Source organism: Danio aesculapii, chromosome 21 (genome assembly GCF_903798145.1).
Source record: "Danio aesculapii chromosome 21, fDanAes4.1, whole genome shotgun sequence".
NCBI classification, from domain to species: domain Eukaryota; kingdom Metazoa; phylum Chordata; class Actinopteri; order Cypriniformes; family Danionidae; genus Danio; species Danio aesculapii.
In genome coordinates, this window is record NC_079455.1 from 13804653 (window position 1) to 13817656 (window position 13004).

At 36.1% G+C, this 13004-nt stretch overlaps 1 protein-coding gene across 1 annotated transcript in view; it reads left to right on the forward strand.

Moving 5' to 3' along the window:
- LOC130214890 (coronin-6-like) overlaps positions 1-6914 on the forward strand; it is a 29612-nt gene extending 22698 nt beyond the window's left edge. The window contains 7 exon segments of the mRNA XM_056446743.1: positions 1810-1914; positions 1987-2101; positions 2104-2131; positions 4445-4502; positions 4625-4852; positions 6708-6741; positions 6744-6914. Coding sequence (XP_056302718.1) covers positions 1810-1914; positions 1987-2101; positions 2104-2131; positions 4445-4502; positions 4625-4852; positions 6708-6741; positions 6744-6829 — 654 coding nt within the window. The 3' untranslated portion in view covers positions 6830-6914.
- The last annotated feature ends 6090 nt before the right edge of the window (positions 6915-13004 follow it).

A 13004-nucleotide genomic window follows, 5' to 3' on the forward strand; every position in this document is an offset into this window, starting at 1 on the left:
ACAAAACATTTTTTGCCATTGTTACATCAGAACACCTGTCCAGTAGGGTTGTCACCATACCATTAATTAATCTACGATATTAAACCAGCTGAAGTATCATGATACCAAGTAGTATTGCGATACCGTAATTTATAACTCAAATTATTTAAAAAAATGTCAGAAATACTATGTTTTATGTTATAATAGGCCTACTTGAATGTAATTCATCATAATTACCGGCTGAAAAAAAATTGTGTTTGCACCTCACTTCAAATAAAATGTATTCATTCTTTTTGTTTATTTTCTTGATAACTGATCAACTTAAATATGTTAAAATAAGATACAGTTATGCCAAATAAAAAAAAATTTCAGCAAAAATAGGTTAAATGAAGTGGTCAAAAATTGTTTCAATGTTTCCTGTTGCTAATTGGTTTTGGTTTGTATCTATTTCTTTTTTTTTTGTCTTCTAAGGTCACAATCCAAAGTAAACCAAAATTTTACTTTGCGAGTCGCACTTTTAAAGAGATTGTCGCAGTCGCTAATAAATCATATTAACAGCAACAGAAATGGACCGATTCAGATGTACGTTCGAACTGAAGCGTCAAAAATGTGCAATAGGCTACCATAAATGTGCAAATTCTACACAGTTTTGCAACCTTAAAAAGCTTCACAGACTATTTAATTAAATGGTTTATTGTTGTACAAACATGTGAGCATTTTAGTGACTTTTTCACATGCAGTATTATCTATTGTAGATAAACCATTAATGACGATACTACCGTTTGCAAATTACAGTGGCACGCCAGTATTTTGGAGCCATAGTATCGCCATACTATCATAGTAGTATATACACTCTCCAGAGTACACTGTTATGCTGAATGACTAAATAATTTGACTGTCTTATCTGTACAGTACACGTTCATTGACACAAATTAGTTTTGAAGGATGAACTAAGGATTTTGAGCAAAATAATTGGTTTTTGCATGTGATCCATGGTGTTTTGTTGTTTGTACCCATAATTTTGTTTGTACCCATAATTTTGAGCAATACACTTACTGTTTTTGCAAGTTTCAATTCTGATCTAAGAAAGTGACTGAAAAACCTAATTAATAAAAGAGGGTTAAAATTTGTTTTAAAAATTTCCAGTCAGGCTAATATATCTGACTGTCTCCTGAATAAATAAAATTTTATAGGAAAAACAAAATGATCTTACTCTGTTAAACTTCAATTGGGCAATATTCATTTATTCATTTTCTTTCGGCTTAGTCCCTTTATTAATCTGGGGTCGCCATAGTGGAATAAACCGCCAACTTATCCAGCATATGTTTTACGCAGAAGATGCCCCTTCTAGCGCAACCCATTTCTGGGAAAGAATTCCCTACACACTCATGCACTACGGACAATTTAGCTTACCCAATTTACCTGTACCACATGTCTTTGGACGGAAGCACCCGAAGGAAACCCACGCAAACATGGGGAGAACATGCAAACTCCACACAGAAACGCCAACTGACCCAGCCAAGGCTTGAACCAGCGACCTTCTTGCTGTGAGGCAACAGCACTACCTACTGCGCTACCGCGTCTAAGTTTTGCGTTTAAGTTTTGCTTAGTTAGACTTCAGCAGATGGACTAAAACCTCTCGGGTTTTATTAACATCTTTATTTAAGTTTCAAATATTAGCAGTCCTATGAGAGCTGAAAGCTAGTAAATGTTGACAGAATTGAAAGTTTTGGGTGAACTGCTGCTTTAAGATTTACTCATTTAATCGGTTTAATTTCACCACCCTGGTTTTCTTTCATATAACCGATGGTGTCAATTCTGTCCTTTCAGACTAATTTTGAAGAGCCCATAGCATTACTGGAGTTGGACACAAGTAATGGAGTTTTATTGCCTTTTTATGATCCCGACACTAATATAGTGTATCTCAGTGGCAAGGTATGATTCGGCTTCATCTTCATTTGTTATCACTTGCAGACAGGCGCTGTAAAGTAGTCTCTGTCTCCACAGGGTGACAGCAGTATTCGGTATTTTGAGATCACAGAAGAGCCTCCGTATGTGCATTACATCAGCACATTCAGCAGCAAGGAGCCCCAGAGAGGAATGGGCTTCATGCCCAAGAGAGGATGGATGTCAGCAAGTGTGAGATCGCCAGGTCAGTTCTGCACGGTTACACCGGACCATCTCAAAAACCGATCAATAGCTGTTAGTATATTTATATGATGTGTATTCAGACATCTTACACATACAGCTATAGAAAAATAAACACTGCTTGTAAAATTTCAATAATAAATCAATGGATTTAGTACACTGTTAAAAATATGTTAATTAATAGTTTCCGTATTTTTTGTGTTTTCTGGCTATTTATGGTCGCGAATTGCATTATAGGATGTTGATCTCTGCTCTATTCACTTCTAATGTTGAAAATTCAACTCTACAGTTTACCAAGGTGACTTTTATTAACATTTTAGTAGTTTGAAATGATATAATGTATCAGAAATAATATATAAAGAAAGAAATCTGTAAAATAACAGATGCAGCCTGGCAGTTTATTACAAGGTTTTGTAGCATAATATACAGCACCAACCCAGACAATATATCACTTTCAACTATTAAATATGTTAATAAAAAGGTCACTTTTTCCAACTTTTAAGGTTAAAAGTTGTCAGAAGCTAGAGCAAGATTTCACAGTGCCATTTAAAAGCATAAATAAAAAAAAAATTAAAACATGAATTACAAAATACAGAAAACTTAAGGATATTTTACAGCATAATATTATATATTTCTAAAGTATATTTACTTTATTCTATAAAGTTATGATAACATTTCATCCAAATTGCATATTCCCTCCCCTTAGCCAGGATGCATTAAACTGATCAGAAGTGACTGTAAATACATGAAAAAAAAAATATTGAAATAAAAACTTCCACTAAATATTAATCAGCATAACTCAATTATTTTACACAGAAGACTGAGGTAATATTGCTGCAAAATCAGTTTTGTCATTGCAGGAGAAAAATAAAATCTATTATAATAGAAACACAAAATTTAGATTGTGAAAACACACTCACACACATAATTGTACCCTATTTTTGATCAAATGAACAGCCTTGGTGTCCATAGGTTTTCATTTCTATAATGACAGTGCACTAAAAATGGCAAGTTTTTTTTTGGGTTTTGAAGCATTTTGAATGCAACAACAAGACTTTAAAAAATGAAAAAAGCTGTATTATTCATGCTTGATTACAGGGTATCTGCAGGGTCTTAAAATGTTTTAAATCTCAAAAGCTACATTTTAGGCCTTAAGTCATAAATCTACTTAAATGTTGTGTTGTAGGTCTTAAATCTTTTTTTAACAGGTCTTAATTTTCCTTTGTTCATGTATAGCTACCCATTCTGGCCAACACCCATACAATCACCAACCGTCCATCTCAATAAAACTTAAAACTTTTTATTTAAAAATAGCATTTAATTACTTTCCCTAAAGAAACATTTGTTTAAAAGTTCTCCATTTATTTACTGCTGAGGATACTGACCTGACCTATGTTTTCTATCATCATTTTTTGATAGGGCAAGTGAAAATCTTTTCCAACTGGGATATTCGAACTAAATCCCTAGCATTTAACCCTGTATACGTCGAAAATGTCATTCATAATGGTCTTAAAAAGTCATAAAGTTTTACTTGGTGAAACCTCCAGAAACCCCGAATCAGTGGCAGTGTCACTTTGAAAGAAATAGGGCTTGTCTGTGCATATGCGGTAGTATACAGTACATGTAGTCCATCATTGTTGTTTTACTTATTAAATACTCATGTATTACTGTAGATTGAACATGTAACGGTGACACTGTGGCTCAGTGGTTAGCACTGTCGCCTCACAGCATGAACGTCACTGGTTCGAGTCCCAGCTAGGTCAGTTGGCATTTCTGTGTGAAGTGTGCATGTTCTCTCCGTGTTTGCATGGATTTCCTCCGGGTGCTCCGGTTTCCCCCACAGTCCAAAGACATGTGCTGTAGGTGAATTGAATAAACTAAATTGGCCATAGTGTATGTATGTAAATGAGTGTGCATAGATGTTTCCCAGTACTGGGGAAGGGCATCTGCTGCAACATATGCTGGATAAGTTGGTGGTTCATTCCGCTGTGGTGACCCCTGATTAATAAGGGACTAAGCTGGAGGAAAATGACTGAATGAATGCATATGTAACATGACATTGCAGTTTCCACACAGATAGAGTCAATCATGCTATAATTGTTTTGGGAAATTTAGCCTATTACTATATTCATAGACATTTTGGGAAAAAAAATGTTTTCAGGCCCCAAAAATGCTCAAATATTTTTAAAAAGGTATTTTTGTGAGGATATCAGTATAAAATGCAACTGCATTCCTTTTAACTTTGCCCTTTTATGTCTTTGTCTCTCACTCTAATGATCATATAAGCATTCCTGAACGTTATTGTTTTCTGCCACAGATTATATAAACTTCATGAGAGAAAGTGTGAGCCTATCATGATGACAGTGCCCAGAAAGGTGAGCACACACTTATTGTTGAAGGTCATTTAATCTTGAGTCACTATATGCAAAAATGTACCCGAAACAGAAGTGCTGATGATATGAGTAAAAACACATTGCTCCTGTTTTTATGCTTACAGTCGGACCTCTTCCAGGACGATCTTTTCCCAGACACAGCAGGTCCAGATCCAGCTGTGGAGCCTGAAGAATGGATGGATGGACGAGACGCCGACCCCATCCTCGTGTCCATGAGGGATGGATATGTTCCACCCAAAAGCAGAGAGCTGAAGGTGTCCAAGAAGAACGTTCTAGACAGCAGACCTGCCACACGCAGAAGCATGTCAGCTGTAGACGGAAGCAGTTTGCCAGTGAGTAGAACATCTGGATTTTTCTTGGTCTTCAATTTTCTGCTTCACTGCTTTTGTTACTCTTTCAGTATCTTTTTAAAGACTTCTGTAGAAGCAAATAGGGCTGGAAATCGTTTTCAGTTATATAAAAAAACAAGTACCCTTTGCATGTCAGAACATACCTAAATGCTGTTTCCACCTGCTGTTAAATGGATAGTTCACCCAAAAATGAAAATGCACACATCCACACTTTTTTGAGAATCTCTTTTCAGTTAGACACAAAATAAGCCATTTTGAAGAATGTTGGAAACCAGGAAGCACTGAGTTCCATAGTAGGAATAAAAATACTACGAAAGATTCCAGTCAATGGCTACCAACATTCTTTAACAAACAAGTTTGGGAGTTATATAGATACAAAAGATGATTTGTTTTATGTGATGAAAAATGGACCACTAAACTAAACTAATGAAAATGTACAGCTCTCTCTCTGTATTACATCATCTATGCATCAGTTCAAATTACAAATGACTCTCATGAACAGTTCTTTTAAATGAATTATAACTCCATTACTTTCTGAATCAGGAGACCAACTGACTGAATGACTAATTTACTGGATCAAATATGTAATAGTCATCATCACATGTTCATCACATATATTTTTTTACTAATAAACTACTGAATTATAATGATGATGAGTAGTAAGTGCTGGTGGATTCATATTATAAATATTGCTAAATATAGACTCCATGGTCAAGAAGATTACTTTCTAGAATTGAGCAAATTTGAGTCTACAGTTGGCTCTTTATTACTGTAATTAACATGTTTCTGGCTTTCTATATGTAATGGAGGCCAGCTAGTGAAGTGCTATGCAGGTAAACCCCACTCCTCTGACATCAAAAGGTGCTCAAGCAACAGATGCTAGAGGCCATGGTCTTTAGTCTCCTTGTTAGAGCAACCAACTCCCATACATAGAATTGCTGTTTCAATCCCAGCTCAGACCGCGTTGGGTGCAGTAGGACCGGTGGGTTACATATATATTTGGCAACAATTCATTTAACAAATTGACCTGAAAGCCATGAAAGGTACTTTGGGATGTGCTGGAGTGGACAGCTTTATGATCATCTTTAGCTTTGATTGCAATGTGATTTCATCATGGCATTGTTTCAGTAACCTTATGCAATGTTAGTTTATTTCCATTAAGAAACTCATTCTTTTATTTTCTAAGATATTTTATTGTTAATGGGAGACCCTCCACTACCTGATCCTGAATCGTCCTGTGTCTTCTGTTGCATCTCCAGATGTTCAATTGAATTTAGGTCAAATGGTGGTCAAGAGGCAACCTTTTTCAGATGAATCTTTGCATCGTCATCCTGAAATATGTCCATGGGACAATGAAAATTTTTTCATTGTTTACACCACTATTTGTTCCAAACCTTTTTGAGTTTCTTTCAACCATTGAACCACAAAAAGATATAATGAAGAATTCTGAAAACAGTCATTGACTTCTAAAGTATTTTGTTTCTTCTATGGATGTCAACTGCTCCTTTATACCAACATTCTTCAGAATATTTGGTTTTGTTTAAAAGAAGCAAGACATTCATAAAAGTTTACAACCCCGTAAGTTTAAGTAATTGGTGAGGAAATTTAGATTTTTGGGTGAACTCTTCCTTTATTTTATAAGAATAGAAATGGACTCATTTAGAAACAATCGATTAGACAATATGAATCGATTCCCATCCCTAGAAGCTAAACATCTTCATTCCCTTTTTTCAGATCCAGACTATCCTTGACTTGCTGTCTCTTTCCCCCTCTCTTTCAACTACCACTTTCTGTCTTCTCTTTCCATCTTCTCTCTCCGTCTTCTTTCAAATTCTAGCCTCAGTTGTTGGAGAAGCTCATTGAGGAGATCCAAATCTGAAGGCGACAGTCCTCTCTCAGGAAAAGCGAATCTGTGACTTAGAGAATAAGCTTTCAAAGTACACTAATGGCACAGTCTGAATAAAGCAACTGGTCCTGTGCACAGCTGCCCGGTTCACTGCTAACCCCTCACAACTCAAGTATGAGCACAGACAGGCCAAAGCCACCTCAATCACCCACATACCATTTGCTTTTAGTCAACACCAAACGGCTCCACCTCCACAGGCTCTTTCTAAATGTGAATGAATTAGTTTCAGCACATTTCGGAGCATTAGGAAACTTAGTATTGCAAAGGCACTTATAATGCTTTAGTGACATTGCTAATATTGTTTTTAATGGTAGGACTCCCCTTATAGAAGAAAAAAAAAAACACGAGACTCGCATGAGAAACACACATGCACCTCAGATGAAACTTTTCATTGTGTTCCACATGTGAGTTTATGTTTAAGCTCATGTGGTTTCAGTATAAAGCCCTGTTCAGGTTACACAATTTTTTCCTGATTTGCTTGACGTTGGGTGTCATGGGGATTCGTAAATGACAAATGGGTTTTGGAACATAGCATTCAATAATTTATTCTGTAGTGCAGGGGTTTTCAAACTTTTTGGACACACGCCCCCAAGTTTGTCCAATTTCACTCGCACCCTTCCCTCGAGCCACAATTATAATGCATGCGCAAACATCATTTACATATTACTTAATTAAAGTGTGTAGCAATAATTACATTGAAACATGAATATACAGCTTACCTGATTCAGTGTGATGGCTGAGGCTGTTTCTGTGAGGACAACATGCTAATCTAAGGTTTGATTCTTGACACGACTAACCGTAAATCATCTTCCATTGTCAATAAGCATCAGCCATAGCATACTGTACTTGCTTTTGATGTACATAAGTTACATACAGAAAATGCTGCTTCACAAATCCAAGCACCAACTAGAAGTTTTTTTTCTTTCCATTTGACGTACAGCATCAATAAAAGCAACACTCTTCCACCAGTCCTTCATATTTGTGTCAAATACCCCAGTTTGTCACGGGGGCATGAATGAAATGTTCATGAGTGAAAGTTTAACTGCCAAACTGCAGTTATAGTCGAGAAATTTAAGATGAAACACCCAAAATTAAATGAGACTCTTCAGACGTGAATCGCCTGGTGATGCAACATTCAAAAAGCACTTCATGTAATTATATTATTGTCTTATTCAGATTAAGGCAAATAACTATTACTGATGTCTATGTAAGCGTAGTCAGTGGTGTCTTCAAAGTAAGAAAAAGATCCAGATAGGCATCCTGCTGATTTGATACAGAAGGGCACTTTTGACGGCTCACCGGTTTGACTTTCATTTATTCACCGTCATTCGTTTTAAAAACCACTCACTCTATTTTATTTGTGTATATTTTACTGGAACGCATTAACTCTACAGGTGCCTGATAGTTAGCTGTGGAGCTAACATGTTAATCATATTATTCCCTCTAGTGAATGCATAAAAATCATCATCATAATTTACCCAAGTGCACGCTTTAATGTCTCGGGCGCCTTAATAGGTGCTGGCGCCTCCTTGGTAGGCCACACCCCACAGTTTGAAAACCCCTGCTGTAGTGTGTCATAGTGCACAAGCAATGCCATGTCTGTTACCAGTGTTGGGATTACTGATTACTACTTGAAAATTGTAATTTGGTTACATTACTAATTACTTCATCTAAAAAAGTAATCAGATTACTAATTACTTTACTTACTTTTTATTTTAAAATACAAAATAAACTGCAGCTCTTTCAGTAATTTAATATTCACTGAAAAACATTACAATGAGTTTAACACAACAGGTTGACAAATTCAAAAGATGTAGAGACTTTTGCCCAAAACTTTAATTTCTCTATTATTTACTTAATGTACACTTGTTCCAAACCTGGAACACAAAAGACATTTTGAAGAAAACTGGATACCTGTAACCATTGACATCTCTAGAAAAAAAAAAAAAAAACACTATGTCTGTGGTTGTGGAGACAAACTGTAAACACTCAAAATGTTGAATATGTGAGAAATCTGGAATATGTGAGCGCATCGCTCATTGCTCCCAATATGCGTGCAAGCCATGCGCCTACATTTGAAAACAAACTTGCGCGCACAAAAGACAAGTTTGTGAATGATATGTGAATGGCCCCATAAGCAGTTATGCTTTTCTTCACATTTTCAGAAGTTCCCTTCACTCCTGATGCTGCACAAAATCCAATTTAGCCGGTTTAGGCTGAGTTGGGCTGCTCCTGGCAACGAGTATTGTCATAGAATGCTTTCGGAGTTAAAAAGTTCTTTAGAGGCTGGATATACACTGCATTTTAAAATAATATTTTTGTTTTTATGCTCAATGAAATCAAAGTATTGTCTGTATTTCTACTTGAAGAGGCAGCCAATCTCATCAGTACCATTTCAGCTCACGTTCTCCAGCAATTTAAAAGCTCATTAACTGACATTGCAGCAGAAAAACGTTATTTAAAAAAAAGCTAATATTGTTTTCCAAAATCGATATTTGTAATGTAACGCAAATACACTGACTTTAGTAACTGTAATCAAATTACACAAATTTAAAATGTAATACCTTACTTTACTGCGTTCCCCAAAAATGTTATTAGAATACAGTAACTCATTACTGTGGAACGTGTTACACCCAACTCTTTCTGTGAAGCTTTACAAAATCAACCCACAAAGTCTAGCATGTTTCATTTCTTTCCTGTCATCCACGATAGATGCCGTCACATGGGTGACCAATAGCATCTAATTGACCAATAGAAGCACAGAATCTTATCCGTATACAGCTTTTAAAATGGCAAAACAAAAGAGAGAGGACTGTGCTACTAGATAGATATGAAATGCACATGGAGTTGTCAACAGTACTTGTATAATGTGTCATCGAGGGATTACCATGACAGAATAAAAAGATAAAAGTTTTTTTAATATGAACGTAACTTTGAAGTAACAGAATGTCTAAAGAAAGTTTCGTTATCATTTTAATTTGAGCGCGCAGCATGCTTTGTTTACAGTTATTGTTGGGAAACCGCTCCAAAAGCACCTCTTGCTGGCACACAATGAATCTACTTAAATACTATTGTCATTCAGGAAACACACGTTAATGGGGAAACTGCCGTCCGTGGGAAACGCACTATACAGCAGTGGGAATATTTGGTTCTGACAACACTTCAAAAATCTGATAGTGACTGTCATAAAATTGTGTAGTCTGAACTGGGCTTAAGGTTCTAATCAGGATGCATTTATGTAAGTAAAAAGCAAAACAAACTTTATTTTAGGAGTCACAAATCCTTGTTTTAACATTGAAATGCTGTCATAAAAGAATGTAGCTGCAGCTTGTTATAGTTGTTAAGAGTCACACTGTCTTTGGTAGTGCCTATGTGAACATACCTCATTGTAAAGACCAGGATTTGGGATCAGATGGTAGCATATGTAGCTCTTATTTGGTTATCTATGACATGACAAAGATGACATAATTCACTCAAAAACTTTAGGTTCTGTCTTGATTTACTCACCATGATGATATTTCAAACTTTAGTGTATACTTTGAAGTATGTTAGGTAAGAAAGCAGCAAACAAGATGGATTATTGGGTTCTTAAAGGGCCAAATATACTTTAAATAAAATCAAAGAACTGGTAAGACAAAGTGAAGTGGTAAGACACCGATCGAAACAGAATCGGGTTAAGACAGTGTTATTCAAGTTCATTTCAGGAGTTTGAAACAGCTTACCAAAAAGCTGTTAACTACCATTGGTGTGTGGATGATTATGTAATTGGTAGCAGTCCACAGAGACTTTTCTGGTACAAGACGCATCATGCCAGGTCTTGCATCAGTGACATGGAATGTTTTTTGGTTCTTGCACAACCATTTGAGATCACATATTTAAGTATTTAAATCTCGACTCTCGCTGTATAGGAAAAACTCTTGAGATGTTCATGCAGGTGGCTTGTCAAACCCTTATACAAAAATATCAAATCTAAAGTGAACGATCTGACAAAAACCAAAAGATGTTTGCATAGCCTTTGTCCCTCTTCTGTAAAGTTCTTGTATTATTGACTCTTACTAACCTCTCACTTCACACATCTCTGCCTTTCCAGCTTTGACCAACACATTTAAAACTCATGTGGCTTGTTTAACATTACAAAATGTAAATATTCTAGAAAAAAAAAAACAGAAAAAGAGCAAAATATGAAAAACCAAAGACATTGTTTTGTGTTTGTAGAGGATACTTTGTGAGTATTATGGTTTGAATAAAAAACCTTTTTGTACAAAAAAAAGAGCTGCCTCTGATGCATACATTGACACTCATAAAAATGCAGACATTCACAAGTAACTATTCTCCCTGTGACTAGATAATTCATTTCTAGACACTTAATACATTTTAAGTTCTCTTTTAGTCACAGGATCATACAACTAGCACATTTCTATTACATAAACAACCCAGGAACAAAGGGTACTAGTTTGGGTGCAATATCCTCAAGGTCTCTCACCTATTCAGATGGTGAGCTGTTAATGATCAATGTGTTTCATCGCCACAACACTTGAAGTGGATTCTGATGGCAGTAAATGAGAAAACGGCTTGATTCTTGTACATTCAAGTGGCAAAACTGAAATTAGTTCCATTTGATTGCTATTAGACTACTTCCTATAGCTACTGTTAATGATTTCTAAAGGAGGGGGAGCACATTTGTTTGCAATGGGTAGGGGAGGTGGTGCAATGTGCTAGAACATAACATTTGGTTTAAAGATCTTTTGAGGTTTTCCATTTGCTCATTGTGCTACTGGAAGCCTGAAGGTTACAGATTTGGGAGCAATGTGCGTCTTCTTTATCTACTTGCTACCTTCTCTGCTGCTGGTCCTGCTAAAGCTTTTGCTTAGATGGACCTGGATTTGTCATCTAGCAGACAGTACTGTTCAACAGTTGGGCCGCTGTATGTGGATTATGGCCTGTAGACTTCTGAAACTGCCATACCTTACAGTGTCAGAAGACATAGGAGAATGTCAGAATGGGATCAGATTGATCTGTAAACCCACAGCCCTTGCCAACCACCTGAAGAAACACTGCCAAGCTTTGTCGCATCCTCCACTGGCAAAGTGGCCTCATGCTGACCCTCATCGTCAGATAATCACCGATCTCCTGTGGCCCACAAAGGAAGGTGCTGAACTGAAAGCAGGTGTTCGCTTTACCAGGGATAACCTTCTTCTAAAGGATGGGGGTATTGTAGCCATGGACTGGGCTGTGTCTCTACCAGACCACCAAGCAGAGTCTAAAAAGAATCATCATCATCTTGGTGGAGCAGCTTTTGGAGGTCTCTCAAGAAATCTGGCTATTGTTATTATAATTCCCAATGCCCTGGGCAGAGTAACGCCGCACTTGCTCAGACTGTGCAGCCAGGCTTTGCAAGAGGGTTTCTATCCAGTGGTGTTCCATCGTCGCGGTCATGGTGGTTGCCCACTAACCACTCCACACTACCAAGGGTTTGGAAATCCCTCCGATCTGGTCCAAGCAGTGGCTTACTTGCGAAGTCATGACTGCATTTTTAATTCTATGGCTAATTTCCTATTTTTTAACACTCTCTGAACATGGTTAATATTCTGGTTCCTTAGAAGCTATTTAGGGTGCTTTTATCTTGTGAATATAAAATATATTGTTCAATTTTCTATATAATAGTATTTAAAATGACAAATGGGGGTAAAGTGTATTTTTAATAATGATAATAATAACACATCTTAGTGGCATTAATAAGCAATTTAACACTTGCAGTTGCTTAGAAAAAAGTTACAGATATAGTTACAGTAAGTTACAATGTATATTCATAATATAAAGTTACAAATATATATTTATAAATAGATAGTACAATGTTAAATTAATTACAATCATACATTTATGGACAAAATTAAAAAGACCACTTGAAAATTCTCTGTCTGGATTTATTAGATTTGGGTTTAAATAAAATGTTAAGTAAAAATTAGATTTTTTCCATAAATGTCTCATAAATTTGAAATAAACAAATGCCATTTAGAGCATTTTGATAATTGGTCAGAATAATTTCATTTCTTGTGATTGAAAGTTAGGGTTATTCCACAAATATTGATTTCTTAAATCTTCTGATGATTAAACAGTTAAAACATTGGTATTGTATATTGCGTATTGTGTTTAAAAAGTATAAACATGTCTGAAATGTATGCATGAAAGTCTACATGGCAACATTTTATTTTAAATAATAAGAAATGC